Here is a 27,171-nt window from a genome sequence, read left to right on the forward strand (position 1 = left end):
CAGTTCAACTAGCAACATGACAATTATTACCATAGGTCAGTTCACCTATTATTAATACATTATTAACACATTTCAGTTGACCTAATATGAATATATTATTATTATATTACCTTGCTGTCCACTGCAGTGATGACCTCCTTGACCTGGTATAGAGCATCACTCAGGTCCTCATGGTCTTCCTCATTCTCTGGGGGGGGGGGGGGTCAAAGTACACACACACACACACACACACACACACACACACACACACACACACACGAATGAAAGATTAGTGTCATTCTAGATGAAGCTCCATCATGTGGTCAGTATAACAGACCGTCTCCTCCTCCTCCTCCTCTCTTCATTCTAGATGAAGCTCCACCATGTGGTCAGTATAACAGACAGTCTCTTCGTCCTCCTCCTCCTCCTCCCTCTCCTCCTCTCTTCATTCTAGATGAAGCTCCACCATGTGGTCAGTATAACAGACAGTCTCCTCGACCTCCTCCTCTCGTCATTGTAGATGAAGCTCCACCATATGGTCAGTATAACAGACAGTCTCCTCGACCTCCTCCTCCTCCTCCCTTCATTCTAGATGAAGCTCCACCATATGGTTAGAATAACAGACAGTCTCCTCGACCTCCTCCTCCTCCTCCTCCTCCTCTCTTCATTCTAGATGAAGCTCCACCATATGGTCAGTATAACAGACAGTCTCTTTGTCCTCCTCCTCTTCTCTTCATTCTAGATGAAGCTCCACCATGTGGTCAGTATAACAGACGGTCTCCTCGACCTCCTCCTCCTCCTCCCTTCATTCTAGATGAAGCTCCACCATATGGTCAGAATAACAGACAGTCTCCTCCTCCTCCTCTCTTCATTCTAGATGAAGCTCCACTATGCGGTCAGTATAACAGACCATCTCCTCCTCCTCCTCCTCTCTTCATTCAAACTGGCAGGAGAACTCCTCTAAAAGCACCACTAAGAAGGACTGAGTCCCAAATAGCACCCTATTCCAAATATATAGTGCACTACATTTCACCAGGGCCAGGTATTCACACCCCTTGCCTTATTCCACATTTTATTGTATTACGTCTTGAATTAAAAAATAATTAATTTAGATATTTTTTGTCACTGGCCTACACACAATACCCCATAATGTCAAATTCAAATCATGTTTTTTAGAAATGAATTAAACATGAAAAGCTGAAAAGAATTTAGTCAATAAGTATTCAACCTCTTTGTAGTGGTAAGAAACGTATTTAAAAAATCTAATCAAATCCAATTTTATTTGTCACATACACATGTCTAGCAGATGTTAATGCGAGTGTAGCGAAATGCTACATTATCAAGTCACATAATAAGGGTCATGGACTCACTCTGTGTGCTATAACAGTGTTTATCATGATTTTGACTACATCATCTCTGTACCCCGCACATTCAATTATCTATATGGTCCCTCAGTCGAGAAGTGAATTTCAAACAGATTCAACCACAAAGACCAAGGAGGTGTTCCACTGCCTTGTGAAGAAGGGCACCTATTGGTAGATGGGTAAAAATCTAAAAGCAGACATTGAATATCCCTTTGTGAAGTTACTAATTACACTTTGAATGGTGTATCAATACACCCACTCGCTATAAAGATACAGGCATCCCTCCTAACTCAGTTGCTGGAGAGGAAGGAAACTGCTCAGGGATTTCACCATGAGGCTTAAAAGTTACAAAGTTGAATGGTTGTGATAGGAGAAAACTGAGGATGGATCAACAACATTGTAGTTACTCCACAATACTAACCTAAATGCATCCTGTTTACAACTGTCACGCCTTGGTCTTAGTGTTTTGTGTTTTCGTTATATATTTTGGTCAGGCCAGGGTGTGACATGGGTTTACGTGTTGTGTTTCGTATTGGGGTTTTATAGGATTTGGGATTGCTAGGTTTAGGGGTGTGTCTAGTTAGGCTTGGCTGCCTGAGGCGGTTCTTGATCAGAGTCAGGTGCTTCTCGTTGCCTCTGATTGGGAACCGTATTTAGGTAGCCTGAGTTCGCTTTGTCTTTTGTGGGTGATTGTTCCTGTCTCTGTGTAGTGTTCACCAGATAGGCTGTAATAAGTTTCACGTTCCGTTTGTTGTTTTTGTATTTATAAGTTATTTCATGTATCACAGTTTTCTTCATTAAAGATCATGATTAACCACCACGCTGCATTTCGGTCCGACTCTCTTTCGACAAACGAAGAACGCCGTTACAACAACAACATTGTAGTTACTCCACAATACTATCCTAAATGCATCCTGTTTACAACAACATTGTAGTTACTCCACAATACTAACCTAAATGCATCCTGTTTACAACAACATTGTAGTTACTCCACAATACTAACCTAAATGCATCCTGTTTACAACAACATTGTAGTTACTCCACAATACTAACCTAAATGCATCCTGTTTACAACAACATTGTAGTTACTCCACAATACTAACCTAAATGCATCCTGTTTACAACAACATTGTAGTTACTCCACAATACTAACCTAAATGCATCCTGTTTACAACAACATTGTAGTTACTCCACAATACTAACCTAAATGCATCCTGTATACAACAACATTGTAGTTACTCCACAATACTAACCTAAATGCATCCTGTATACAACAACATTGTAGTTACTCCACAATACTATCCTAAATGCATCCTGTTTACAACAACATTGTAGTTACTCCACAATATTAACCTAAATGCATCCTGTTTACAACAACATTGTAGTTACTCCACAATACTAACCTAAATGCATCCTGTTTACAACAACATTGTAGTTACTCCACAATACTAACCTAAATGCATCCTGTTTACAACAACATTGTAGTTACTCCACAATACTAACCTAAATGCATCCTGTTTACAACAACATTGTAGTTACTCCACAATACTAACCTAAATGCATCCTGTTTACAACAACATTGTAGTTACTCCACAATACTAACCTAAATGCATCCTGTTTACAACAACATTATAGTTACTCCACAATACTAACCTAAATGCATCCTGTTTACAACAACATTGTAGTTACTCCACAATACTAACCTAAATGCATCCTGTTTACAACAACATTGTAGTTACTCCACAATACTAACCTAAATGCATCCTGTTTACAACAACATTATAGTTACTCCACAATACTAACCTAAATGCATCCTGTTTACAACAACATTGTAGTTACTCCACAATACTAACCTAAATGCATCCTGTTTACAACAACATTGTAGTTACTCCACAATACTAACCTAAATGCATCCTGTTTACAACAACATTGTAGTTACTCCACAATACTAACCTAAATGCATCCTGTTTACAACAACATTGTAGTTACTCCACAATACTAACCTAAATGCATCCTGTTTACAACAACATTGTAGTTACTCCACAATACTAACCTAAATGCATCCTGTTTACAACAACATTGTAGTTACTCCACAATACTAACCTAAATGCATCCTGTTTACAACAACATTGTAGTTACTCCACAATACTAACCTAAATGCATCCTGTTTACAACAACATTGTAGTTACTCCACAATACTAACCTAAATGCATCCTGTTTACAACAACATTGTAGTTACTCCACAATACTAACCTAAATGCATCCTGTATACAACAACATTGTAGTTACTCCACAATACTATCCTAAATGCATCCTGTTTACAACAACATTGTAGTTACTCCACAATATTAACCTAAATGCATCCTGTTTACAACAACATTGTAGTTACTCCACAATACTAACCTAAATACATCCTGTTTACAACAACATTGTAGTTACTCCACAATACTAACCTAAATGCATCCTGTTTACAACAACATTGTAGTTACTCCACAATACTAACCTAAATGCATCCTGTTTACAACAACATTGTAGTTACTCCACAATACTAACCTAAATGCATCCTGTTTACAACAACATTGTAGTTACTCCACAATACTAACCTAAATGCATCCTGTTTACAACAACATTGTAGTTACTCCACAATACTAACCTAAATGCATCCTGTTTACAACAACATTGTAGTTACTCCACAATACTAACCTAAATGCATCCTGTTTACAACAACATTGTAGTTACTCCACAATACTAACCTAAATGCATCCTGTTTACAACAACATTGTAGTTACTCCACAATACTAACCTAAATGCATCCTGTTTACAACAACATTGTAGTTACTCCACAATACTAACCTAAATGCATCCTGTTTACAACAACATTGTAGTTACTCCACAATACTAACCTAAATGCATCCTGTTTACAACAACATTGTAGTTACTCCACAATACTAACCTAAATGCATCCTGTTTACAACAACATTGTAGTTACTCCACAATACTAACCTAAATGCATCCTGTTTACAACAACATTGTAGTTACTCCACAATACTAACCTAAATGCATCCTGTTTACAACAACATTGTAGTTACTCCACAATACTAACCTAAATGCATCCTGTTTACAACAAGCCACTTACGTAATACAGCAAACAATGTGTCAAAGAACTGAACTTTTTGTCTTGAATACAAAATGTTATGTTTGGGGCAAATCCAACGCATCACACATCACATGGCTGCATCATGTTATGACTATGCTTGTTATCGGCAAGGACTACAGAGTGTTTTAAGGATAAAAAGAAACGGAATACAGCTATAAACACAGGCAATATCCTAGAGGAAAACCTGGTTCAGTCTGCTTTCCAACAGACACTAGGAGACAAATGAACCTTTCAACAGGACAACAACCTAAAACACAAGGCCAAATCTACACTGGGAGATGTTTTCACCTTTCAACAGGACAACAACCTAAAACAGAAGGCCAAATACGGTATACACTGGAGTTGCTCACCAAGAAGGCATTGAATGTTCCTGACCGGCCCTGTTACAGTTTTGACTTATATCGTCTCTTAGAGACTAACCCAGAAAGACTCTCAGCTCATTTTTTTTGTACCTTTATTTAACTAGGCAAGTCAGGTAAGAACAAATTCTTATTTTCAATGACGGCCTAGGAACAGTGGGTTAACTGCCTGTTCAGGGGCAGAACGACAGATTTGTACCTTGTTAGCTCGGGGATTTGAACTTGCAACCTTCCGGTTATTAGTCCAACGCTCTAACCACTAGGCTACCCTGCCGCTCTTAGAGTCTTACCCAGAAAGACTCCCAGCTCTTAGAGACTAACCCAGAAAGACTCTCAGCTCTTAAAGACTAACCGAGAAAGACTCAAAGCTCTTAAAGACTAACCCAGAAAGACTCCCAGCTCTTAGAGACTTACCCAGGAAGACTCTCAGCTCTTAAAGACTAACCCAGAAAGACTCCCAACTCTTAGAGACTTACCCAGGAAGACTCCCAGCTCTCAGAGACTTACCCAGGAAGACTCTCAGCTCTTAGAGACTTACCCAGGAAGACTCTCAGCTCTTAAAGACTTACCCAGGAAGACTCTCAGCTCTCAGAGACTTACCCAGAAAGACCCAGCTCTTAGAGACTTACCCAGGAAGACTCCCAGCTCTTAGAGACTTACCCAGGAAGACTCCCAGCTCTTAGAGACTAACCCAGAAAGACTCTCAGCTCATTTTTTTTGTACCTTTATTTAACTAGGCAAGTCAGGTAAGAACAAATTCTTATTTTCAATGACGGCCTAGGAACAGTGGGTTAACTGCCTGTTCAGGGGCAGAACGACAGATTTGTACCTTGTTAGCTCGGGGATTTGAACTTGCAACCTTCCGGTTATTAGTCCAACGCTCTAACCACTAGGCTACCCTGCCGCTCTTAGAGTCTTACCCAGAAAGACTCCCAGCTCTTAGAGACTAACCCAGAAAGACTCTCAGCTCTTAAAGACTAACCGAGAAAGACTCAAAGCTCTTAAAGACTAACCCAGAAAGACTCCCAGCTCTTAGAGACTTACCCAGAAAGACTCCCAGCTCTCAGAGACTTACCCAGAAAGACTCCCAGCTCTCAGAGACTTACCCAGAAAGACTCTCAGCTCTCAGAGACTTACCCAGAAAGACTCTCAGCTCTCAGAGACTTACCCAGGAAGACTCCCAGCTCTTAGAGACTTACCCAGAAAGACTCTCAGCTCTCAGAGACTTACCCAGGAAGACTCCCAACTCTTAGAGACTTACCCAGGAAGACTCTCAACTCTTAGAGACTTACCCAGGAAGACTCTCAGCTCTTAGAGACTTACCCAGGAAGACTCTCAGCTCTCAGAGACTTACCCAGGAAGACTCTCAGCTCTCAGAGACTTACCCAGGAAGACTCTCAGCTCTTAGAGACTTACCCAGGAAGACTCTCAGCTCTCAGAGACTTACCCAGAAAGACTCTCAGCTCTCAGAGACTTACCCAGAAAGACCCAGCTCTTAGAGACTTACCCAGGAAGACTCTCAGCTCTCAGAGACTTACCCAGAAAGACTCTCAGCTCTCAGAGACTTACCCAGAAAGACCCAGCTCTTAGAGACTTACCCAGGAAGACTCCCAGCTCTTAGAGACTTACCCAGGAAGACTCCCAGCTCTTAGAGACTTACCCAGGAAGACTCTCAGCTCTTAGAGACTTACCCAGGAAGACTCCCAGCTCTTAGAGACTAACCCAGGAAGACTCCCAGCTCTTAGAGACTTACCCAGGAAGACTCCCAGCTCTTAGAGACTTACCCAGGAAGACTCTCAGCTCTTAGAGACTTACCCAGAAAGACTCTCAGCTCTTAGAGACTTACCCAGGAAGACTCTCAGCTCTTAGAGACTTACCCAGGAAGACTCCCAGCTCTTAGAGACTTACCCAGGAAGACTCCCAGCTCTTAGAGACTTACCCAGAAAGACTCTCAGCTCTTAGAGACTTACCCAGGAAGACTCCCAGCTCTTAGAGACTTACCCAGGAAGACTCCCAGCTCTTAGAGACTTACCCAGGAAGACTCCCAGCTCTTAGAGACTTACCCAGGAAGACTCCCAGCTCTTAGAGACTTACCCAGAAAGACTCCCAGCTCTTAGAGACTTACCCAGGAAGACTCTCAGCTCTTAGAGACTTACCCAGAAAGACTCCCAGCTCTTAGAGACTTACCCAGGAAGACTCCCAGCTCTTAGAGACTTAACCAGGAAGACTCTCAGCTCTTAGAGACTTACCCAGGAAGACTCCCAGCTCTTAGAGACTAACCCAGGAAGACTCCCAGCTCTTAGAGACTTACCCAGGAAGACTCCCAGCTCTTAGAGACTTACCCAGGAAGACTCTCAGCTCTTAGAGACTTACCCAGAAAGACTCTCAGCTCTTAGAGACTTACCCAGGAAGACTCTCAGCTCTTAGAGACTTACCCAGGAAGACTCCCAGCTCTTAGAGACTTACCCAGGAAGACTCCCAGCTCTTAGAGACTTACCCAGAAAGACTCTCAGCTCTTAGAGACTTACCCAGGAAGACTCCCAGCTCTTAGAGACTTACCCAGGAAGACTCCCAGCTCTTAGAGACTTACCCAGGAAGACTCCCAGCTCTTAGAGACTTACCCAGGAAGACTCCCAGCTCTTAGAGACTTACCCAGAAAGACTCCCAGCTCTTAGAGACTTACCCAGGAAGACTCTCAGCTCTTAGAGACTTACCCAGAAAGACTCTCAGCTCTTAGAGACTTACCCAGGAAGACTCTCAGCTCTTAGAGACTTACCCAGGAAGACTCTCAGCTCTTAGAGACTAACCCAGGAAGACTCTCAGCTCTTAGAGACTTACCCAGGAAGACTCTCAGCTCTTAGAGACTAACCCAGGAAGACTCTCAGCTCTTAGAGACTTACCCAGGAAGACTCTCAGCTCTTAGAGACTTACCCAGGAAGACTCTCAGCTCTTAGGGACTTACCCAGGAAGACTCTCAGCTCTTAGAGACTTACCCAGGAAGACTCTCAGCTCTTAGAGACTTACCCAGAAAGACTCTCAGCTCTTAGAGACTTACCCAGAAAGACTCTCAGCTCTTAGAGACTTACCCAGAAAGACTCTCAGCTCTTAGAGACTTACCCAGGAAGACTCTCAGCTCTTAGAGACTTACCCAGAAAGACTCCCAGCTCTTAGAGACTTACCCAGGAAGACTCTCAGCTCTCAGAGACTTACCCAGGAAGACTCTCAGCTCTTAGAGACTTACCCAGGAAGACTCTCAGCTCTTAGAGACTTACCCAGGAAGACTCTCAGCTCTTAGAGACTTACCCAGAAAGACTCTCAGCTCTTAGAGACTTACCCAGGAAGACTCCCAGCTCTCAGAGACTTACCCAGGAAGACTCTCAGCTCTTAGAGACTTACCCAGAAAGACTCCCAGCTCTTAGAGACTTACCCAGGAAGACTCTCAGCTCTCAGAGACTTACCCAGGAAGACTCTCAGCTCTTAGAGACTTACCCAGGAAGACTCCCAGCTCTCAGAGACTTACCCAGAAAGACTCCCAGCTCTTAGAGACTTACCCAGGAAGACTCCCAGCTCTTAGAGGCTTACCCAGGAAGACTCTCAGCTCTTAGAGACTTACCCAGGAAGACTCTCAGCTCTTAGAGACTTACCCAGGAAGACTCTCAGCTCTTAGAGACTTAACCAGGAAGACTCTCAGCTCTTAGAGACTTACCCAGGAAGACTCCCAGCTCTTAGAGACTAACCCAGGAAGACTCCCAGCTCTTAGAGACTTACCCAGGAAGACTCCCAGCTCTTAGAGACTTACCCAGGAAGACTCTCAGCTCTTAGAGACTTACCCAGAAAGACTCTCAGCTCTTAGAGACTTACCCAGGAAGACTCTCAGCTCTTAGAGACTTACCCAGGAAGACTCCCAGCTCTTAGAGACTTACCCAGGAAGACTCCCAGCTCTTAGAGACTTACCCAGAAAGACTCTCAGCTCTTAGAGACTTACCCAGGAAGACTCCCAGCTCTTAGAGACTTACCCAGGAAGACTCCCAGCTCTTAGAGACTTACCCAGGAAGACTCCCAGCTCTTAGAGACTTACCCAGGAAGACTCCCAGCTCTTAGAGACTTACCCAGAAAGACTCCCAGCTCTTAGAGACTTACCCAGGAAGACTCTCAGCTCTTAGAGACTTACCCAGAAAGACTCTCAGCTCTTAGAGACTTACCCAGGAAGACTCTCAGCTCTTAGAGACTTACCCAGGAAGACTCTCAGCTCTTAGAGACTAACCCAGGAAGACTCTCAGCTCTTAGAGACTTACCCAGGAAGACTCTCAGCTCTTAGAGACTAACCCAGGAAGACTCTCAGCTCTTAGAGACTTACCCAGGAAGACTCTCAGCTCTTAGAGACTTACCCAGGAAGACTCTCAGCTCTTAGAGACTTACCCAGGAAGACTCTCAGCTCTTAGAGACTTACCCAGGAAGACTCTCAGCTCTTAGAGACTTACCCAGAAAGACTCTCAGCTCTTAGAGACTTACCCAGAAAGACTCTCAGCTCTTAGAGACTTACCCAGAAAGACTCTCAGCTCTTAGAGACTTACCCAGGAAGACTCTCAGCTCTTAGAGACTTACCCAGAAAGACTCCCAGCTCTTAGAGACTTACCCAGGAAGACTCTCAGCTCTCAGAGACTTACCCAGGAAGACTCTCAGCTCTTAGAGACTTACCCAGGAAGACTCTCAGCTCTTAGAGACTTACCCAGGAAGACTCTCAGCTCTTAGAGACTTACCCAGAAAGACTCTCAGCTCTTAGAGACTTACCCAGGAAGACTCCCAGCTCTCAGAGACTTACCCAGGAAGACTCTCAGCTCTTAGAGACTTACCCAGAAAGACTCCCAGCTCTTAGAGACTTACCCAGGAAGACTCTCAGCTCTCAGAGACTTACCCAGGAAGACTCTCAGCTCTTAGAGACTTACCCAGGAAGACTCCCAGCTCTCAGAGACTTACCCAGAAAGACTCCCAGCTCTTAGAGACTTACCCAGGAAGACTCCCAGCTCTTAGAGGCTTACCCAGGAAGACTCTCAGCTCTTAGAGACTTACCCAGGAAGACTCTCAGCTCTTAGAGACTTACCCAGGAAGACTCTCAGCTCTTAGAGACTTACCCAGGAAGACTCTCAGCTCTTAGAGACTTACCCAGGAAGACTCCCAGCTCTTAGAGACTTACCCAGGAAGACTCCCAGCTCTCAGAGACTTACCCAGGAAGACTCCCAGCTCTTAGAGACTTACCCAGGAAGACTCCCAGCTCTTAGAGACTTACCCAGGAAGACTCTCAGCTCTTAGAGACTTACCCAGGAAGACTCTCAGCTCTTAGAGACTTACCCAGGAAGACTCTCAGCTCTTAGAGACTTACCCAGGAAGACTCTCAGCTCTTAGAGACTTACCCAGGAAGACTCTCAGCTCTTAGAGACTAACCCAGGAAGACTCTCAGCTCTTAGAGACTTACCCAGGAAGACTCTCAGCTCTTAGAGACTTACCCAGGAAGACTCTCAGCTCTTAGAGACTTACCCAGGAAGACTCTCAGCTCTTAGAGACTTACCCAGGAAGACTCTCAGCTCTTAGAGACTTACCCAGGAAGACTCCCAGCTCTTAGAGACTTACCCAGGAAGACTCCCAGCTCTCAGAGACTTACCCAGGAAGACTCCCAGCTCTCAGAGACTTACCCAGGAAGACTCCCAGCTCTTAGAGACTTACCCAGGAAGACTCCCAGCTCTTAGAGACTTACCCAGGAAGACTCTCAGCTCTTAGAGACTTACCCAGGAAGACTCTCAGCTCTTAGAGACTTACCCAGGAAGACTCTCAGCTCTTAGAGACTTACCCAGGAAGACTCTCAGCTCTTAGAGACTAACCCAGGAAGACTCTCAGCTCTTAGAGACTTACCCAGGAAGACTCTCAGCTCTTAGAGACTTACCCAGGAAGACTCCCAGCTCTTAGAGACTTACCCAGGAAGACTCCCAGCTCTCAGAGACTTACCCAGGAAGACTCCCAGCTCTCAGAGACTTACCCAGGAAGACTCCCAGCTCTTAGAGACTTACCCAGGAAGACTCCCAGCTCTCAGAGACTTACCCAGGAAGACTCTCAGCTCTTAGAGACTTACCCAGGAAGACTCCCAGCTCTCAGAGACTTACCCAGGAAGACTCCCAGCTCTCAGAGACTTACCCAGGAAGACTCTCAGCTCTTAGAGACTTACCCAGGAAGACTCCCAGCTCTCAGAGACTAACCCAGGAAGACTCCCAGCTCTTAGAGACTTACCCAGGAAGACTCTCAGCTCTCAGAGACTTACCCAGGAAGACTCTCAGCTCTTAGAGACTAACCCAGGAAGACTCTCAGCTCTTAGAGACTTACCCAGGAAGACTCCCAGCTCTCAGAGACTAACCCAGGAAGACTCCCAGCTCTTAGAGACTTACCCAGGAAGACTCTCAGCTCTCAGAGACTTACCCAGGAAGACTCTCAGCTCTTAGAGACTTACCCAGAAAGACTCTCAGCTCTTAGAGACTTACCCAGGAAGACTCCCAGCTCTCAGAGACTAACCCAGGAAGACTCCCAGCTCTTAGAGACTTACCCAGGAAGACTCCCAGCTCTCAGAGACTTACCCAGGAAGACTCCCAGCTCTTAGAGACTTACCCAGGAAGACTCTCAGCTCTCAGAGACTTACCCAGGAAGACTCCCAGCTCTTAGAGACTTACCCAGGAAGACTCTCAGCTCTCAGAGACTTACCCAGGAAGACTCTCAGCTCTTAGAGACTTACCCAGGAAGACTCTCAGCTCTTAGAGACTTACCCAGAAAGACTCCCAGCTCTTAGAGACTTACCCAGGAAGACTCTCAGCTCTCAGAGACTAACCCAGGAAGACTCTCAGCTCTTAGAGACTTACCCAGGAAGACTCCCAGCTCTTAGAGACTTACCCAGGAAGACTCTCAGCTCTTAGAGACTTACCCAGGAAGACTCTCAGCTCTTAGAGACTTACCCAGGAAGACTCCCAGCTCTCAGAGACTTACCCAGGAAGACCCAGCTGATTTATATCTGTATTCCACTGTCTCGGAGCTCTACAGACAATTCCTTCAACCTCATGGCTTGGTTTCTGCTCTGATGCGCACTGTCAACTTAAAGTATATAGATAGGTTTGTGCCTTTCCAAATCATGTCCAATCAATTGAATTTACCACAGGTGGACTCCAATAAAGTTGTAGAAACATCTCAAGGATGATCAATGGCAACAGGATGCAAATAAATAATTTATGTAAATAAATGTTTTGTTTTTAATTGTTTAAAAAAAAATTAAATACATTTTCAAACATTTCTAAAAACCTGTTTTTGCATTTTCATTATGGGGTATTGTGTGTAGATTGATGAGGCAAAATATATATTTTAGAATAAGGCTGTAATGTAACAACATGTGTGAGAGGACCATGTGAAGTCCTCAGTGATGTGGACAATGAGGAACTTGAAGCTCTTGACCCTCTCCACTGCGTCCTTGTGGATGGGGGTGGGGGTGTGGGTGTGGGGGTGGGTGTGGGTGTGGATGGGGGTGTGGGTCTGGGTGGGTGTGGTTGGGGGTGTGCCCCCACCCCTGTTCTTCACCATCAGCTCCTTGGTCTTGCTGACATTGAGAGAGAGGTTGTTGTCATGGCACCACGCTGCCAGGGTTCTGACCTCCTCCCTGTAGTCCAGGACCTGCTCCTTGGTCTTGTTGACGTTGAGAGAGAGGTTGTTGTCATGGCACCACACTGCCAGGGTTCTGACCTCCTCCCTGTAGTCCAGGACCTGCTCCTTGGTCTTGCTGACGTTGAGAGAGAGTTTGTTATCGGGCACACTGTCAGTTCTCTGACCTCCTCCCTATAAGCTGTCTCATTGTCGTCGGTGATCTGGCCAACCTCCGTCGTGTCGTCAGCAAACTTGATGATGGAGTTAGAGTTGTGCGTGTCTACATGGCTGTGAGGGGCCCCCGTGTTGAGGATCAGGGTGGCATATGTGTTGTTACCTACCCTTACCATCTGGGGGTGCGGCCCGTCAGGAGGTCCAGGATCCAGTTGCAGAGGGAGGTGTTCTTGGAGTCCTGGGTGTCCTGGATGATGAAGTTGATGTGTGCCTTGACCAGCCTGTGTGTATGTGTGTTTGTGTGTGTTTACAGAGACTACCTCATCTGTCCAGCAGAGGGCAGGGCAGAGCTGGGAGCAGTGTGTGTGTGTGTGTGTGTATACAGAGACCACCTCATCTGTCCAGCAGAGGGCAGGACAGAGCTGGGGGCAGTGTGTGTGTGTGTGTGTGTATACAGAGACCACCTCATCTGTCCAGCAGAGGGCAGGGCAGAGCGTGTGTGTGTGTGTGTGTGTGTGTGTGTGTGTGTATATACAGAGACCACCTGATCTGTCCAGCAGAGGGCAGGACAGAGCTGGGGGCAGTGTGTGTGTGTGTGTGTGTGTATATACAGAGACCACCGCATCTGTCCAGCAGAGGGCAGGGCAGAGCTGGGGGCAGCAGACAAACCTTTGGTGTGATGTAGTATTCTCTGCATCAGGACGGGGTACTTGGTGATCCTCTGGGTGACTAACAGAATGCACTCTGGGATACCTAGCCTCCGGACGATACTGCTACTCATCTTCTTCTTAAAAGTCACATAATAGGAAGACAGAATTGATTAGATGCAACAGTTAGATGACTAGACACAGAGATGATATGTGATATTGGTTTAGCTGATGTCTAATGATAATGGATGCTGTAAATGAGTAGTGGACGGTAAGTGCTTACCCTGATGAAGGCCTGGAAGCGTTTGTCTTTGGAGTGCAGCTCCTTGTAGATGTTTACGGCCTCGTTGTGGCGGCTGCAGAACTTCCCGTAAACTCTCTTCATTATCGCTGCTTTGGTCCCTGAGAACTGAAAAACAGCAACAGGCCATGATATGTGTTACGTTTCCCCTGTTTCTGTCTTTTGGGTTTGTATGTGTGTGTTTCAGGAAAGGGCTTCCTTGGATTCCAAGCAGCTGATTGGTCGGCCCCATTGCTAATTGGCGCTCTGACCCCCCCCTCTCGTCAGGGGATACAGTTGTCTTCAATTACCGACTCTTTCTGCAGCTTTAAAAGCCAGTGTTACTTTGTTAGGAAAAGAGAGCTTCTTCGTATGTGCTGTGTTGGTTGTAGGGTTGGTATAAGTTGTATGTGCTGTGTTGGTTGGTATAAGTTGTATGTGCTGTGTTGGTTGTAGGGTTGGTATAAGTTGTATGTGCTGTGTTGGTTGTAGGGTTGGTATAAGTTGTATGTGCTGTGTTGGTTGGTATAAGTTGTATGTGCTGTGTTGGTTGGTATAAGTTGTATGTGCTGTGTTGGTTGTAGTGTTGGTATAAGTTGTATGTGCTGTGTTGGTTGTAGGGTTGGTATAAGTTGTATGTGCTGTGTTGGTTGTAGGGTTGGTATAAGTTGTATGTGCTGTGTTGGTTGTAGGGTTGGTATAAGTTGTATGTGCTGTGTTGGTTGTAGGGTTGGTATAAGTTGTATGTGCTGTGTTGGTTGGTATACGTTGTATGTGCTGTGTTGGTTGTAGTGTTGGTATACGTTGTATGTGCTGTGTTGGTTGGTATACGTTGTATGTGCTGTCCTTCCAGGACCTCCTCAACTGTCTCTATGATGTGGTGTAGAGAGACAACATGCCCTCCTTCCAGGACCTCCTCAATTGCCTCTATGATGTGGTGTAGAGAGACTACATGCCCTCCTTCCAGGACCTTCTCAACTGTCTCTATGATGTGGTGTAGAGAGACAACATGCCCTCCTTCCAGGACCTCCTCCACTGCCTCTATGATGTGGTGTAGAGAGACACCAGGAGCTCCTCAACTGTTTCTATGGTGTGTGGGGGGAGGAGGATGTTGTGGTGTAGTGTGGTGTTCTGTAGTGTGGTGTTCTGTAGTGTGGTGTTCTGTAGTGTGGGCTCTCTCCCTCCTCTAACCTGTGTCTCCAGGATGTCTCCTATCTTGTTGATGATGAATCCTCCGTCCTCCCCCTCCTGCTGGCTCTCTCTCTTCCTCTCCAGGAGACGTGTCAGGAAGGAGGTGTGGAGGTCCAGGAGCTCCCCCAGGGCAGGGAACAGCCTGTCTACTGTCTGAGGCTCCAGCTGCAGCTCCTTCACCAGACCCTTACTGTACACCTCCATCATGATCAGCAGGGTCCTCACGTGGTGCATCTCTGTCTGCATCAACTCTGGAGGGGGAGATACAGGGAGGGGAGATACAGGGAGGGATTAAGGTTGGGAGGGGAGATACAGGGAGGGATTAAGGTTGGGAGGGGAGATACAGGGAGGGATTAAGGTTGGGAGGGGAGATACAGGGAGGGATTAAGGTTGGGAGGGGAGATACAGGGAGGGATTAAGGTTGGGAGGGGAGATACAGGGAGGGATTAAGGTTGGGAGGGGAGATACAGGGAGGGATTAAGGTTGGGAGGGGAGATACAGGGAGGGATTAAGGTTGGGAGGGGAGATACAGGGAGGGATTAAGGTTGGGAGGGGGAGATACAGGGAGGGGTTAAAGGTTGGGAGGGGAGATACAGGGAGGGATTAAGGTTGGGAGGGGAGATACAGGGAGGGATTAAGGTTGGGAGGGGGAGATACAGGGAGGGATTAAGGTTGGGAGGGGGAGATACAGGGAGGGATTAAGGTTGGGAGGGGAGATACAGGGAGGGGTTAAAGGTTGGGAGGGGAGATACAGGGAGGGATTAAGGTTGGGAGGGGAGATACAGGGAGGGATTAAGGTTGGGAGGGGAGATACAGGGAGGGATTAAGGTTGGGAGGGGGAGATACGGTGAGGGGTTAAAGGTTGGGAGGGGGAGATACGGTGAGGGGTTAAAGGTTAGGAGGGGGAGATACGGTGAGGGGTTAAAGGTTAGGAGGGGGAGATACAGAGAGGGGGAGATACAGGGAGGGGTTAAAGGTTAGGAGGGGGAGATACAGGGAGGGGTTAAAGGTTAGGAGGGGGAGATACAGGGAGGGGTTAAGGGTTAGGAGGGGGAGATACAGGGAGGGATTAAGGTTAGGAGGGGGAGATACAGGGAGGGAGGGGTTAAGGTTGGGAGGGGAGATACAGGGAGGGGTTAAGGTTAGGAGGGGGAGATACAGGGAGGGAGGGTTTAAGGTTAGGAGGGAGGGAGGGGTTAAGGTTAGGAGGGAGAGATACAGGGAGGGAGGGGTTAGGAGGGGGAGATACAAGGAGGGAGGGGTTAGGAGGGGCAGATACAAGGAGGGAGGGGTTAGGAGGGGCAGATACAAGGAGGGAGGGGTTAGGAGGGGGAGATACAGGGAGGGAGGGGTTAGGAGGGGGAGATACAGGGAGGGAGGGGTTAGGAGGGGGAGATACAGGGAGGGAGGGGTTAGGAGGGGGAGATACAGGGAGGGGGAGATACAGGGAGGGGTTAAAGGTTAGGAGGGGGAGATACAGGGAGGGGTTAAAGGTTAGGAGGGGGAGATACAGGGAGGGGTTAAAGGTTATGAGGGGGAGATACACGGAGGGGTTAAAGGTTAGGAGGGGGAGATACAGGGAGGGAGGGAGGGGTTAAAGGTTAGGAGGGGGAGATACAGGGAGGGAGGGATTAAGGTTAGGAGGGGGAGATACAGGGAGGGGTTAAGGTTAGGAGGGGGAGATACAGGGAGGGAGGGGGTTAAGGTTAGGAGGGGGAGATACAGGGAGGGAGGGGGTTAAGGTTAGGAGGGGGAGATACAGGGAGGGAGGGGTTAAGGTTAGGAGGGGGGAGATACAGGGAGGGAGGGGTTAAGGTTAGGAGGGGGAGATACAGGGAGGGAGGGGTTAAGGTTAGGAGGGGGAGATACAGGGAGGGAAGGGTTAAGGTTAGGAGGGGGAGATACAGGGAGGGAAGGGTTAAGGTTAGGGAGGGGGAGATACAGGGAGAGAGACTCTAAATAGAGGGGTAGTAGTTTATTGTAACTCTAGATAGAGGGGTAGTAGTGCCGGGTAACTCTAAATAGAGGGGTAGTAGTGCATTGTAACTCTAGATAGAGGGGTTGTAGTGCATTGTAACTCTAGATAGAGGGGTAGTAGTGTATTGTAACTCTAGATAGAGGGGTAGTAGTGTATTGTAACTCTAGATAGAGGCGTAGTAGTGTGCTTTAACTATAGATAGAGGGGTAGTAGTGCATTGTAACTCTAGATAGAGGGGTAGTAGTGCATTGTAACTCTAGATAGAGGGGTAGTAGTGCATTGTAACTCTAGATAGAGGGGTAGTAGTGCATTGTAACTCTAGATAGAGGGGTAGTAGTGTATTGTAACTCTAGATAGAGGGGTAGGAGTGTATTGTAGCTCTAGATAGAGGGGTAGGAGTGTATTGTAGCTCTAGATAGAGGGGGTAGTAGTGTATTGTAACTCTAGATAGAGGGGTAGGAGTGTATTGTAGCTCTAGATAGAGGGGTAGGAGTGTATTGTAGCTCTAGATAGAGGGGGGTAGTAGTGTATTGTAACTCTAGATAGAGGGGTAGTAGTGCATTGTAACTAGAGTGGGGTAGTAGTGCATTGTAACTCTAGATAGAGGCGTAGTAGTGTGCTTTAACTATAGATAGAGGGGTAGTAGTGCATTGTAACTCTAGATAGAGGGGTAGTAGTGTATTGTAACTCTAGATAGAGGGGTAGTAGTGTATTGTAACTCTAGATAGAGGGGTAGTAGTGTATTGTAACTCTAGATAGAGGCGTAGTAGTGTGCTTTAACTATAGATAGAGGGGTAGTAGTGCATTGTAACTCTAGATAGAGGGGTAGTAGTGCATTGTAACTCTAGATAGAGGGGTAGTAGTGCATTGTAACTCTAGATAGAGGGGTAGTAGTGTATTGTAACTCTAGATAGAGGGGTAGAGTGTATTGTAGCTCTAGATAGAGGGGTAGGAGTGTATTGTAGCTCTAGATAGAGGGGTTGTAGTGCATTGTAACTCTAGATAGAGGGGTAGGAGTGTATTGTAGCTCTAGATAGAGGGTTAGTAGTGCATTGTAACTAGAGTGGGGTAGCAGTGGTAGGTACAGTAGCAGTGGTAGGTACTGTAGCAGTGGTAGGTACTGTGGTATGTACTGTAGCAGTTGTAGGTACAGTAGCAGTGGTAGGTACAGTAGCAGGTACTGTAGCAGTTGTAGGTACTGTAGCAGTGGTAGCTACTGTAGCAGTGGTAGGTGTGGAGCTTTGGTAGGTACAGTAGCAGTGGTAGGTACAGTAGCAGTGGTAGGTGTGGAGCAGTGGTAGGTACAGTAGCAGTGGTAGGTACAGTAGCAGTGGTAGGTACAGTAGCAGTGGTAGGTAGTGTAGCAGTGGTAGGTACCGTAGATGACTTCCTGTCTCTTGATGACGTCCTTCTTCAGATGTTTGAGGAAGTTGCTGTCCATAACGTTGCTCCAGGAGTCTGCCTCCAGCTCTTTCAGGTCTTCCTCAAACTCCCCCATCAGCTGACTGTCAATCATCTCTGTGCCTAGATTATGAAACACCACACTCAGATAGCATTCACAGGTATTTATCTAGACATTATCGTAGACACTATAATCCAGACACATTTACGGGAGCAATTAGGAATAAGTGCCTCGCTCAGCTCGGGTATTCGAACCAGCGACCTTTCGGTTACTGACACAACACTAACCTCTAGGCTACCTGACGCTTTACCTTTATTGGGAGCTGGGTGTAACGTGTGTTTACTGGGGTCTGGGGGTAACGTGTGTTTGCTGGGGGTAACGTGTGTTTACTGGGGTCTGGGGTAACGTGTGTTTACTGGGGTCTGGGGGTAAAGTGTGTTTACTGGGGGCAACGTGTGTTTACTGGTGGCTGGGGGTAACGTGGTCTATAGTAGTGTTCTGGTCTATAGTAGTGTTCTGGTCTGGTCTATAGTAGTGTTCTGGTCTGGTCTATAGTAGTGGTCTGGTCTATAGTAGTGGTCTGGTCTATAGTAGTGTTCTGGTCTGGTCTATAGTAGTGTTCTGGTCTGGTCTATAGTAGTGTTCTGGTCTGGTCTATAGTAGTGTTCTGGTCTGGTCTATAGTAGTGGTCTCGTCTATAGCAGTGTTCTGGTCTATAGTAGTGGTCTCGTCTATAGTAGTGTTCTGGTCTGGTCTATAGTATTGGTCTTGTCTATAGTAGTGTTCTGGTCTGGTCTATAGTAGTGGTCTCATCTATAGTAGTGTTCTGGTCTATAGTAGTGGTCTGGTCTATAGTAGTGGTCTGGTCTATAGTAGTGTTCTGGTCTGGTCTATAGTAGTGTTCTGGTCTGGTCTATAGTAGTGTTCTGGTCTATAGTAGTGTTCTGGTCTGGTCTATAGTAGTGTTCTGGTCTATAGTAGTGGTCTGGTCTATAGTAGTGTTCTGGTCTGGTCTATAGTAGTGTTCTGGTCTGGTCTATAGTAGTGTTCTGGTCTGGTCTATAGTAGTGGTCTGGTCTGGTCTATAGTAGTGTTCTGGTCTAAAGTAGTGTTCTGGTCTATAGTATCAAATAAAATTTGATTTGATTTAGTAGTGTTCTGGTCTATAGTAGTGTTCTGGTCTCGTCTATATTAGTGGTCTCATCTATAGTAGTGTTCTGGTCTATAGTAGTGGTCTCGTCTATAGTAGTGGTCTCGTCTATAGTAGTGTTCTGGTCTGGTCTATAGTAGTGTTCTGGTCTATAGTAGTGTTCTGGTCTCGTCTATATTAGTGGTCTCGTCTATATTAGTGGTCTCGTCTATAGTAGTGTTCTGGTCTATAGTAGTGGTCTCGTCTATAGTAGTGGTCTCGTCTATAGTAGTGTTCTGGTCTGGTCTATAGTAGTGTTCTGGTCTATAGTAGTGTTCTGGTCTCGTCTATATTAGTGGTCTCGTCTATAGTAGTGTTCTGGTCTATAGTAGTGGTCTCGTCTATAGTAGTGGTCTCGTCTATAGTAGTGTTCTGGTCTGGTCTATAGTAGTGTTCTGGTCTATAGTAGTGTTCTGGTCTGGTCTATAGTAGTGTTCTGGTCTGGTCTATAGTAGTGTTCTGGTCTAGTCTATAGTAGTGTTCTGGTCTATAGTAGTGTTCTGGTCTATAGTAGTGTTCTGGTCTGGTCTATAGTAGTGTTCTGGTCTATAGTAGTGTTCTGGTCTGGTCTATAGTAGTGGTCTGGTCTATAGTAGTGGTCTGGTCTATATTAGTGTTCTGGTCTGGTCTATATGAGTGGTCTGGTCTATAGTAGTGTTCTGGTCTAAAGTAGGGAACTAAACAGGAAATAGGGTGCCATTTGAGATGCATTTAAAGACACAAAGCATGTTAGTCATTCTATCCATAGCTGTTGAGAGAGATTAGTAACCTACGAACCTTCGTCTGTGAATGACTCTGTAGATTCATTGACCAGGTTGGTCTTGCACAGAGAGTCAGTAGAATGGGACAGGTACCGCAGACCCTTGATAGGCATGTCATCAAACACCTGGTGACTGGAGAGAGGACAGAGAGAGAGAGGACAGAGAGAGAGAGAGGACAGAGAGAGAGAGAGGACAGAGAGAGAGAGAGGACATAGAGAGAGAGGAAACAGAGAGAGGACATAGAGAGAGAGAGGACAGAGAGTCAGTAGAATGGGACAGGTACCGCATACCCTTGATAGGCATGTCATCAAACACCTGGGAGCTCATTTATTAATATTAGAAGCTATTCTAAAAAATACTACTATTGTAAACTCCAAATAACTTCACAGATCTTCATTGTAAAGGGTTTAAACACTGTTTCCCATGCTTTTTCAATTAACCATAAACAATTAATGAACATGCACCTGTGGAACGGTCGTTAAGACACTGACAGCTTACAGATGGTTGGCAATTAAGATCACGTTTAACAACACCTGTACAGGATTGTTACATCCAAACATCACACCTGCGGGACAGGTACAGGATGGCAACAACAACTGCCCGAGTTACACCAGGAATGTACAATCCCTCCATCAGTGCTCAGACTGTCCGCAATAGGCAAAGAGAGGCTGGACTGAGGGATTGTAGGACTGTTGTAAGTCAGGTCCTCACCAGATATCACCGGCAACAACGTCGCCTATGGGCACAAACCCACCATCGCTGGACCAGACAGGACTGGCAAAAAAGTGCTCTTCACGGACGAGTCACTGTTTTGTCTCACCAGGGGTGATGGTCGGATAAGTGTTTATCGATGACAGAATTGAGTGCCGGGGCGGTAGTCATTTAGTTCAGTTATCTTTGCCTTTGTGGGTACAGGAACGAATGGTAGCCATCTTGAAGCATGTAGGGACAATAGACTGGGATAGGGAGCGATTGAAAATGTCTGTAAACACACCAGCCACACATGCTCTGAGGACGCGGCTAGGGATGCCGTCTGGGACAGCAGCCTTGTGAGGGTTAACACATTTAAATGTTTTACTCACGTCAGCCATGGAGAAGGAAAGGGGGTGGGGGACGCAGTCCTTGTTAGCGGACCGGAATTGTGGCACTGTATTATCCTCAAAGCGGGCAAATAAGTTGTTTAGTTTGTCTTGAAGCGTGACGTCGGTTTCCGTGACGTGGCTGGTTTTCTTTTTGTAGTCCGTGATTTCCTGTAGACCCTGCCACATACTTCTCGTGTCTGAGCCATTGAATTGCGAATCCACCTTGTTGCTGTACTGGCATTTCGCTTGTTTGATTGCCTTGCGGAGGGAGTACCTACACTGTTTATATTCAGTCATATTTCCAGACCTCTTTCCATGGTTAAATAAGGTGGATCACGCTTTCAGTTTTGTGCGAATGCCGCCTTCCATCCACGGTTTCTGGTTAGAGTTTTAATAGTCACAGTGGGTACAACATCTCCAATGCACTTCTTTATAAATGTCAGCATATAGGTCGATGTTGTTCTCTGCGGCTGAGCGGAAAATATTCCAGTCCGCGTGATCAAAATATTCTTGAAACGTGGCTTCCGATCTGACCAATGTTGAATGGTTCTCGTCACTGGTACACCCTGTTTGAGTTTCTACCTATAGGACGATAGGAGCAAGATGGCATCGTGGTCAGTTTTGCTGAAGGGAGGGCGGGGGAGGGCTTTGTAAGCATCACGGAAGTTTTGCCCTTGCATGTAGCATAATCAATATGTTGGAAGAATTTAGGTAGACTTGTTCTCAAATTTGCTTTGTTAAAATCCCCAGCTACAATAAATGCAGCCTCAGGATATATGGTTTCCAGTTTACATAGTCCAGTGAAGTTCCGTGATGTCCGCCTTGCTGTCTGCTTGAGGGGGAATCTACACAGCTGTGACTATAACGGAAGAGAATTCTCTTGGTAGGTAAAATGGCCGGCATTTGATTGTAAGGAATTTGGGTGAGCAGAAGGACTTGAGTTCCTGGATGTTGTTATGATTACACAATGAGTCGTTAATCATAAAGAATACACCCAAACCGTTCTTCTTGCCAGACAGGTGTTCATCTCTGTCAGCGTGATGCATGGAGAAGCCCAGTGGCTGAACCGATTCCAACAACATATGTTTCCGTGAAGCAGAGAATGTTACAATCCCTGATGTCTATCTTAGCATTTATGAACATTTGAACATCTTGGCCATGTTCTGTTATAATCTACACCCGGCACAGCCAGAAGAGGACTGGCCACCCCTCATAGCCTGGTTCCTCTCTAGGTTTCTTCCTAGGTTTTGGCCTTTCTAGGGAGTTTTTCCTAGCCACCGTGCTTCTACACCTGCATTGCTTGCTGTTTGGAGTTTTAGGCTGAGTTTCTGTACAGCACTTTGAGATATCAGCTGATGTAAGAAGGGCTTTATAAATACATTTGATTTGATGTCTATATGGAAGGCAACCTTTGCTCGAATTTCGTCTTCCTTGTTGTCAAGAGACTGGACATTGGATAGTAGTATACTCGGGAGCGGTGGGCGATGTGCACATCTACAGAGCCTGACCAGGTGGACGCTTCGTCTGCCCCTTCTGCCGTTGTTTTGGGTCGACTACTGGAATTAGATCCATTGTCCTGGGTGGAGGTCCAAACAGAGGATCCGATTCAGGAAATGTTGTATTTCTAGTCGTAATGTTGGTAAGTTGACGTTGCTCTTATATCCAATAGTTCTTCCCGGCTGTATGTAATAACACTTAAGATTTGCTGTGGTAACAATGTAAAAACTAAATACTGCATAGTTTCCTAAGAGAAAAGAGGTGCCCATCTCTGTCGGCACCATCTTGTGTTAATTATGGGGTATTGTGTGTAGATTGATAAGGACATGTTTTATTTGATTTTATAGTAAGGCTGTAATGTAAACAAATGTGGAAAAGGTCTGACTTTCTGTGTGTACACTGCCGTTCAACAGTTAGGGGTCACTTAGAAATGTCCATTAAAATAACATGAAATTGATCAGGATTACAGTGTAGACGTTGTTAATGTTATAATTGACTATTGTAGCTTGAAATGGCTGATTTATAGAATGTCTACATAGGCGTACAGAGGCTCATTATCAACAACCATCACTCCTGTGTTCCAATGGCACGTTGTGTTCGCTAACCCAAGTTTATAATTTTAAAAGGCTAATTGATCATTAGAAAACCCTTTTGCAATTATGTTAGCACAGCTGAAAACTGTTGTTCTGATTAAAGAAGCAATAAAACTGGCATTCTTTAGATTAGCTGAGTATCTGGAGGGTCAGCATTCGTGGGTTAGATTACAGGCTCAAAATGTCCAGAAACAAAGAACTTTCTTCTGAAACTCGTCAGTCTATTCTTGTTCTGAGAAATGAAGGCTATTCCATGTGAGAAATTGCCAAGAAACTGAAGATCTCGTACAACGCTGTGTACTACTCCCTTCACAGAACAGCGCAAACGGGCTCTAACCAGAATAGAAAGAGGTGTGGGAGGCCCCGGTGCACAACTGAGCAAGAGGACAAGTACATTAGAGTGTCTTGTTTGAGAAACAGACGCCTCACGAGTCCTCAACTGGCAGCTTCATTAAATAGTACCCGCAAAACACCAGTCTCAACGTCAACAGTGAAGATGCGACTCCGGGATGCTGGCCTTCTAGGCAGAGTTCCTCTGTCCAGTCTCAATGTCAATAATGAAGAGGCGACTCCGGGATGCTGGCCTTCTAGGCAGAGTTGCAAAGAAAAAGCCATATCTCAGACTGGCCAATAAAAATAAAATATTAAGATGGGTAAAATAACAGACACTGGACAGAGGAAGATTAGAAAAAAAGTGTTTTGGACAGATGAATCTAAGTTTGAGGTGTTCGGATCATAAAGAAGAACATTCGTGACAAGCAGACAGATGCCTGAGGAGTGAACCATCTGTCAAGCATGGTGGAGGCAATATGATGGTATGGGGATGCTTTGGTGGTGGTAAAGTGGGAGATTTGTACAGGGTAAAAGGGATCTTGAAGAAGGAAGGCTATCACTCCATTTTGCAACACCCTGCCATACCCTGTGGACGGGCGCTTAATTGGAGCCAATTTCCTCCTACAACAGGACAATGACCCAAAGCACAGCTCTAAACTATGCAAGAACTATTTAGGGAAGAAGCAGTCAGCTGGTATTCTGTCTATAATGGAGTCACAGATCTCAACCCTATTGAGCTGTTGTGGGAGCATCTTGACCGTATGGTACATAAGAAGTGCCCATCAAGCCAATCCAACTTGTGGGAGGTGCTTCAGGAAGCATGGGGTGAAATCTCTTCAGATTACCTCAACAAATTGACGACTAGAAGGCCAAAGGTCTGCAATGCTGTAATGGAGGATTCTTTGACGACTTGACGACTTGAAGGACACAATTATTATTTCATTTTAAAATCATTATTTATAACCTTGTCAACACCTTGACTATATTTCCTATTCATTTTGCAACTCATTTCATGTATGTTTTCATGGAAAACAAGGACATTTTCAAGTGACGCCAAAATGTTGAACGGTAGTGTGTGTATATATATATATATGTATATACATATAAAGACAATATTCTATATATACTGTATATATATATATATACATATGTCTTTATGTGTAGATATGTACATGTAGATATAGATATATATAGATGTATGTATGTATATATATCACCTCTATATAGCACCTCTATATATCTATATATAAAGACAATTTTCTATATATACTGTGTGTGTATATATATATATATATATAAATACTTCTTACGAACAGAAACTTAGATTGTTCGTACGCATAGAAAAAGTGTGATTTTTCGAACAATCCTGAGCGTCGTACTCACACCCACAGAAAATAACCCTTGATAAGGGTTTGACTCCTTGTTGTCCCCAGTCCACCTGCACGTGCTGCTGCTCCAGTTTCAACTGTTCTGCCTTATTATTATACGACCATGCTGGTCATTTATGAACATTTGAACATCTTGGCCATGTTCTGTTATAATCTCCACCCGGCACAGCCAGAAGAGGACTGGCCACCCCACATAGCCTGGTTCCTCTCTAGGTTTCTTCCTAGGTTTTGGCCTTTCTAGGGAGTTTTTCCTAGCCACCGTGCTTCTACACCTGCATTGCTTGCTGTTTGGGGTTTTAGGCTGGGTTTCTGTACAGCACTTTGAGATATCAGCTGATGTAAGAAGGGCTATATAAATAAATTTGATTTGATAAATACAAATTGTTCTCAGCATCAGTGCTCGTCCATGACTTTGACTATTTGCATTTCAAAACACCCCTAATGAACCATGTGGTCAACATCAGCCATTTAAATCTGGTGGGAATATACAACGCCGTACCATGAAATACAACGGCACAACCAAAAATAGGCTAAGAAAACCACTTTGCCCAGACTAAAGTAGAGGTGCCAGTGTTAGACGGAGGCCCAGACTGAAGTAGAGGTGCCAGTGTCAGAGACGGAGGCTCAGACTGATGTAGAGGTGCCAGTGTCAGAGACGGAGGCCCAGACTGAAGTAGAGGTGCCAGTGTCAGAGACGGAGGCTCAGTAAAAATAAATCACGGCTACAAAGAGCGGACCATTAGGAAACAAGTACAGTGCCTTGCTCTCTGCGCTTTTAACGGACCTCTGAGACTATCACAGTGCAGGTGCATTTATACGGAGACTTGATTACACACAGGTGGATTGTATTTATCATCATTAGTCATTTAGGTCAACATTGGATCATTCAGAGATCCTCACTGAACTTCTGGAGAGAGTTTGCTGCACTGAAAGTAAAGGGGCTGAATAATTTTGCACGCCCAATTTTTCAGTTTTTGATTTGTTAAAAAAGTTTGAAATATCCAATAAATGTCGTTCCACTTCATGATTGTGTCCCACTTGTTGTTGATTCTTCACAAAACAATACAGTTTTATATCTTTATGTTTGAAGTCTGAAATGTGGCAAAAGGTCGCAAAGTTCAAGGGGGCCGAATACTTTCGCAAGGCACTGTATGTCTGCAATTTAGGGTTGGGTTAGAGTCAGGCTTAGGGTCAGGGTCAAAGTCAGGGTTAGGTTAGGGTCAAGGTTAGGGTCAGGGTTAGGGTCAGGTGAGGGTCAGAGTCAGGGTTAGGTTAGGGTCAGGGTTAGGGTCAAGTTAGGGTCATAGTCAGGTTAGGTTTGGGTCAGGGTTAGAGTCAGGGTTAGGTTAGGGTCAGGGTTGGGTTAGTCAGGGTTAGGGTTGGGTTAGTCAGGGTTAGGGTTGGGTTAGAGTTAGGGTTGGGTTGGAGTTAGGGTTGGGTTAGAGTCAGGGTTAGGGTTGGGTTAGAGTCAGGGTTAGGGTTGGGTTAGGGTTGGGTTAGAGTCAGGGTTAGGGTTGGGTTGGGTTGGAGTCAGGGTTAGGGTTGGGTTAGAGTCAGGGTTAGGAACAGGGTCGGGGTCAGGGTTATGGTTAGGAACAGGGTCAGGGTTTGAGTCAGGGTTATGGTTAGGAACAGGGTTAGGGTTTGAGTCAGGGTTATGGTTAGGAAAAGGGTCAGGGTTAGGGTTGGGGTTATGAACAGGGTCAGGGTTTGAGTCAGGGTTATGGTTAGGAACAGGTTCAGGGTCAGAGTCAGGGTTATGGTTAGGAACAGGGTCAGGGTTTGAGTCAGGGTTATGTTAGGAACAGGGTCAGGGTTTGAGTCGGGGTTATGGTTAGGAACAGGGTCAGGGTTTGAGTCAGGGTTATGGTTAGGAACAGGGTCAGGGTCAGAGTCAGGGTTATGGTTAGGAACAGGGTCAGGGTTTGAGTCAGGGTTATGGTTATGGTTAGGAACAGCGTCAGGGTTATGGTTATGGTTAGGAACAGCGTCAGGGTATGAGTCAGGGTTAGGGTTAGGAACAGGGTCAGGGTTTGAGTCAGGGTTATGGTTAGGAACAGGGTCAGGGTTTGAGTCAGGGTTATGGTTGGGAACAGGGTCAGGGTTTGAGTCAGGGTTATGGTTAGGAA

At 45.5% G+C, this 27,171-nt stretch overlaps 1 protein-coding gene across 3 annotated transcripts in view; it reads right to left on the reverse strand.

Annotated features, from left to right (window-relative positions):
• Positions 1-27,171, reverse strand: part of LOC109881229 (A-kinase anchor protein 13) — a 95,202-nt gene that overhangs the window by 48,096 nt on the left and 19,935 nt on the right. For 2 of the 3 annotated variants that reach the window (XM_031820398.1, XM_031820397.1), the window contains exons 6-11: positions 20,166-20,281; positions 18,175-18,321; positions 14,820-15,070; positions 13,632-13,757; positions 13,371-13,488; positions 111-187 (exon numbers count right to left, since the gene is read on the reverse strand). In XM_031820398.1, the coding sequence (XP_031676258.1) occupies positions 111-187; positions 13,371-13,488; positions 13,632-13,757; positions 14,820-15,070; positions 18,175-18,321; positions 20,166-20,281 (835 nt within the window). The remainder of the gene's footprint in view (positions 1-110; positions 188-13,370; positions 13,489-13,631; positions 13,758-14,819; positions 15,071-18,174; positions 18,322-20,165; positions 20,282-27,171) is intronic. The other variant, XM_031820399.1, reaches the window with a different exon arrangement.

The sequence above is a fragment of the Oncorhynchus kisutch genome, unplaced genomic scaffold (assembly GCF_002021735.2).
Source record: "Oncorhynchus kisutch isolate 150728-3 unplaced genomic scaffold, Okis_V2 scaffold3334, whole genome shotgun sequence".
Taxonomy (NCBI): Eukaryota; Metazoa; Chordata; class Actinopteri; order Salmoniformes; family Salmonidae; genus Oncorhynchus; species Oncorhynchus kisutch.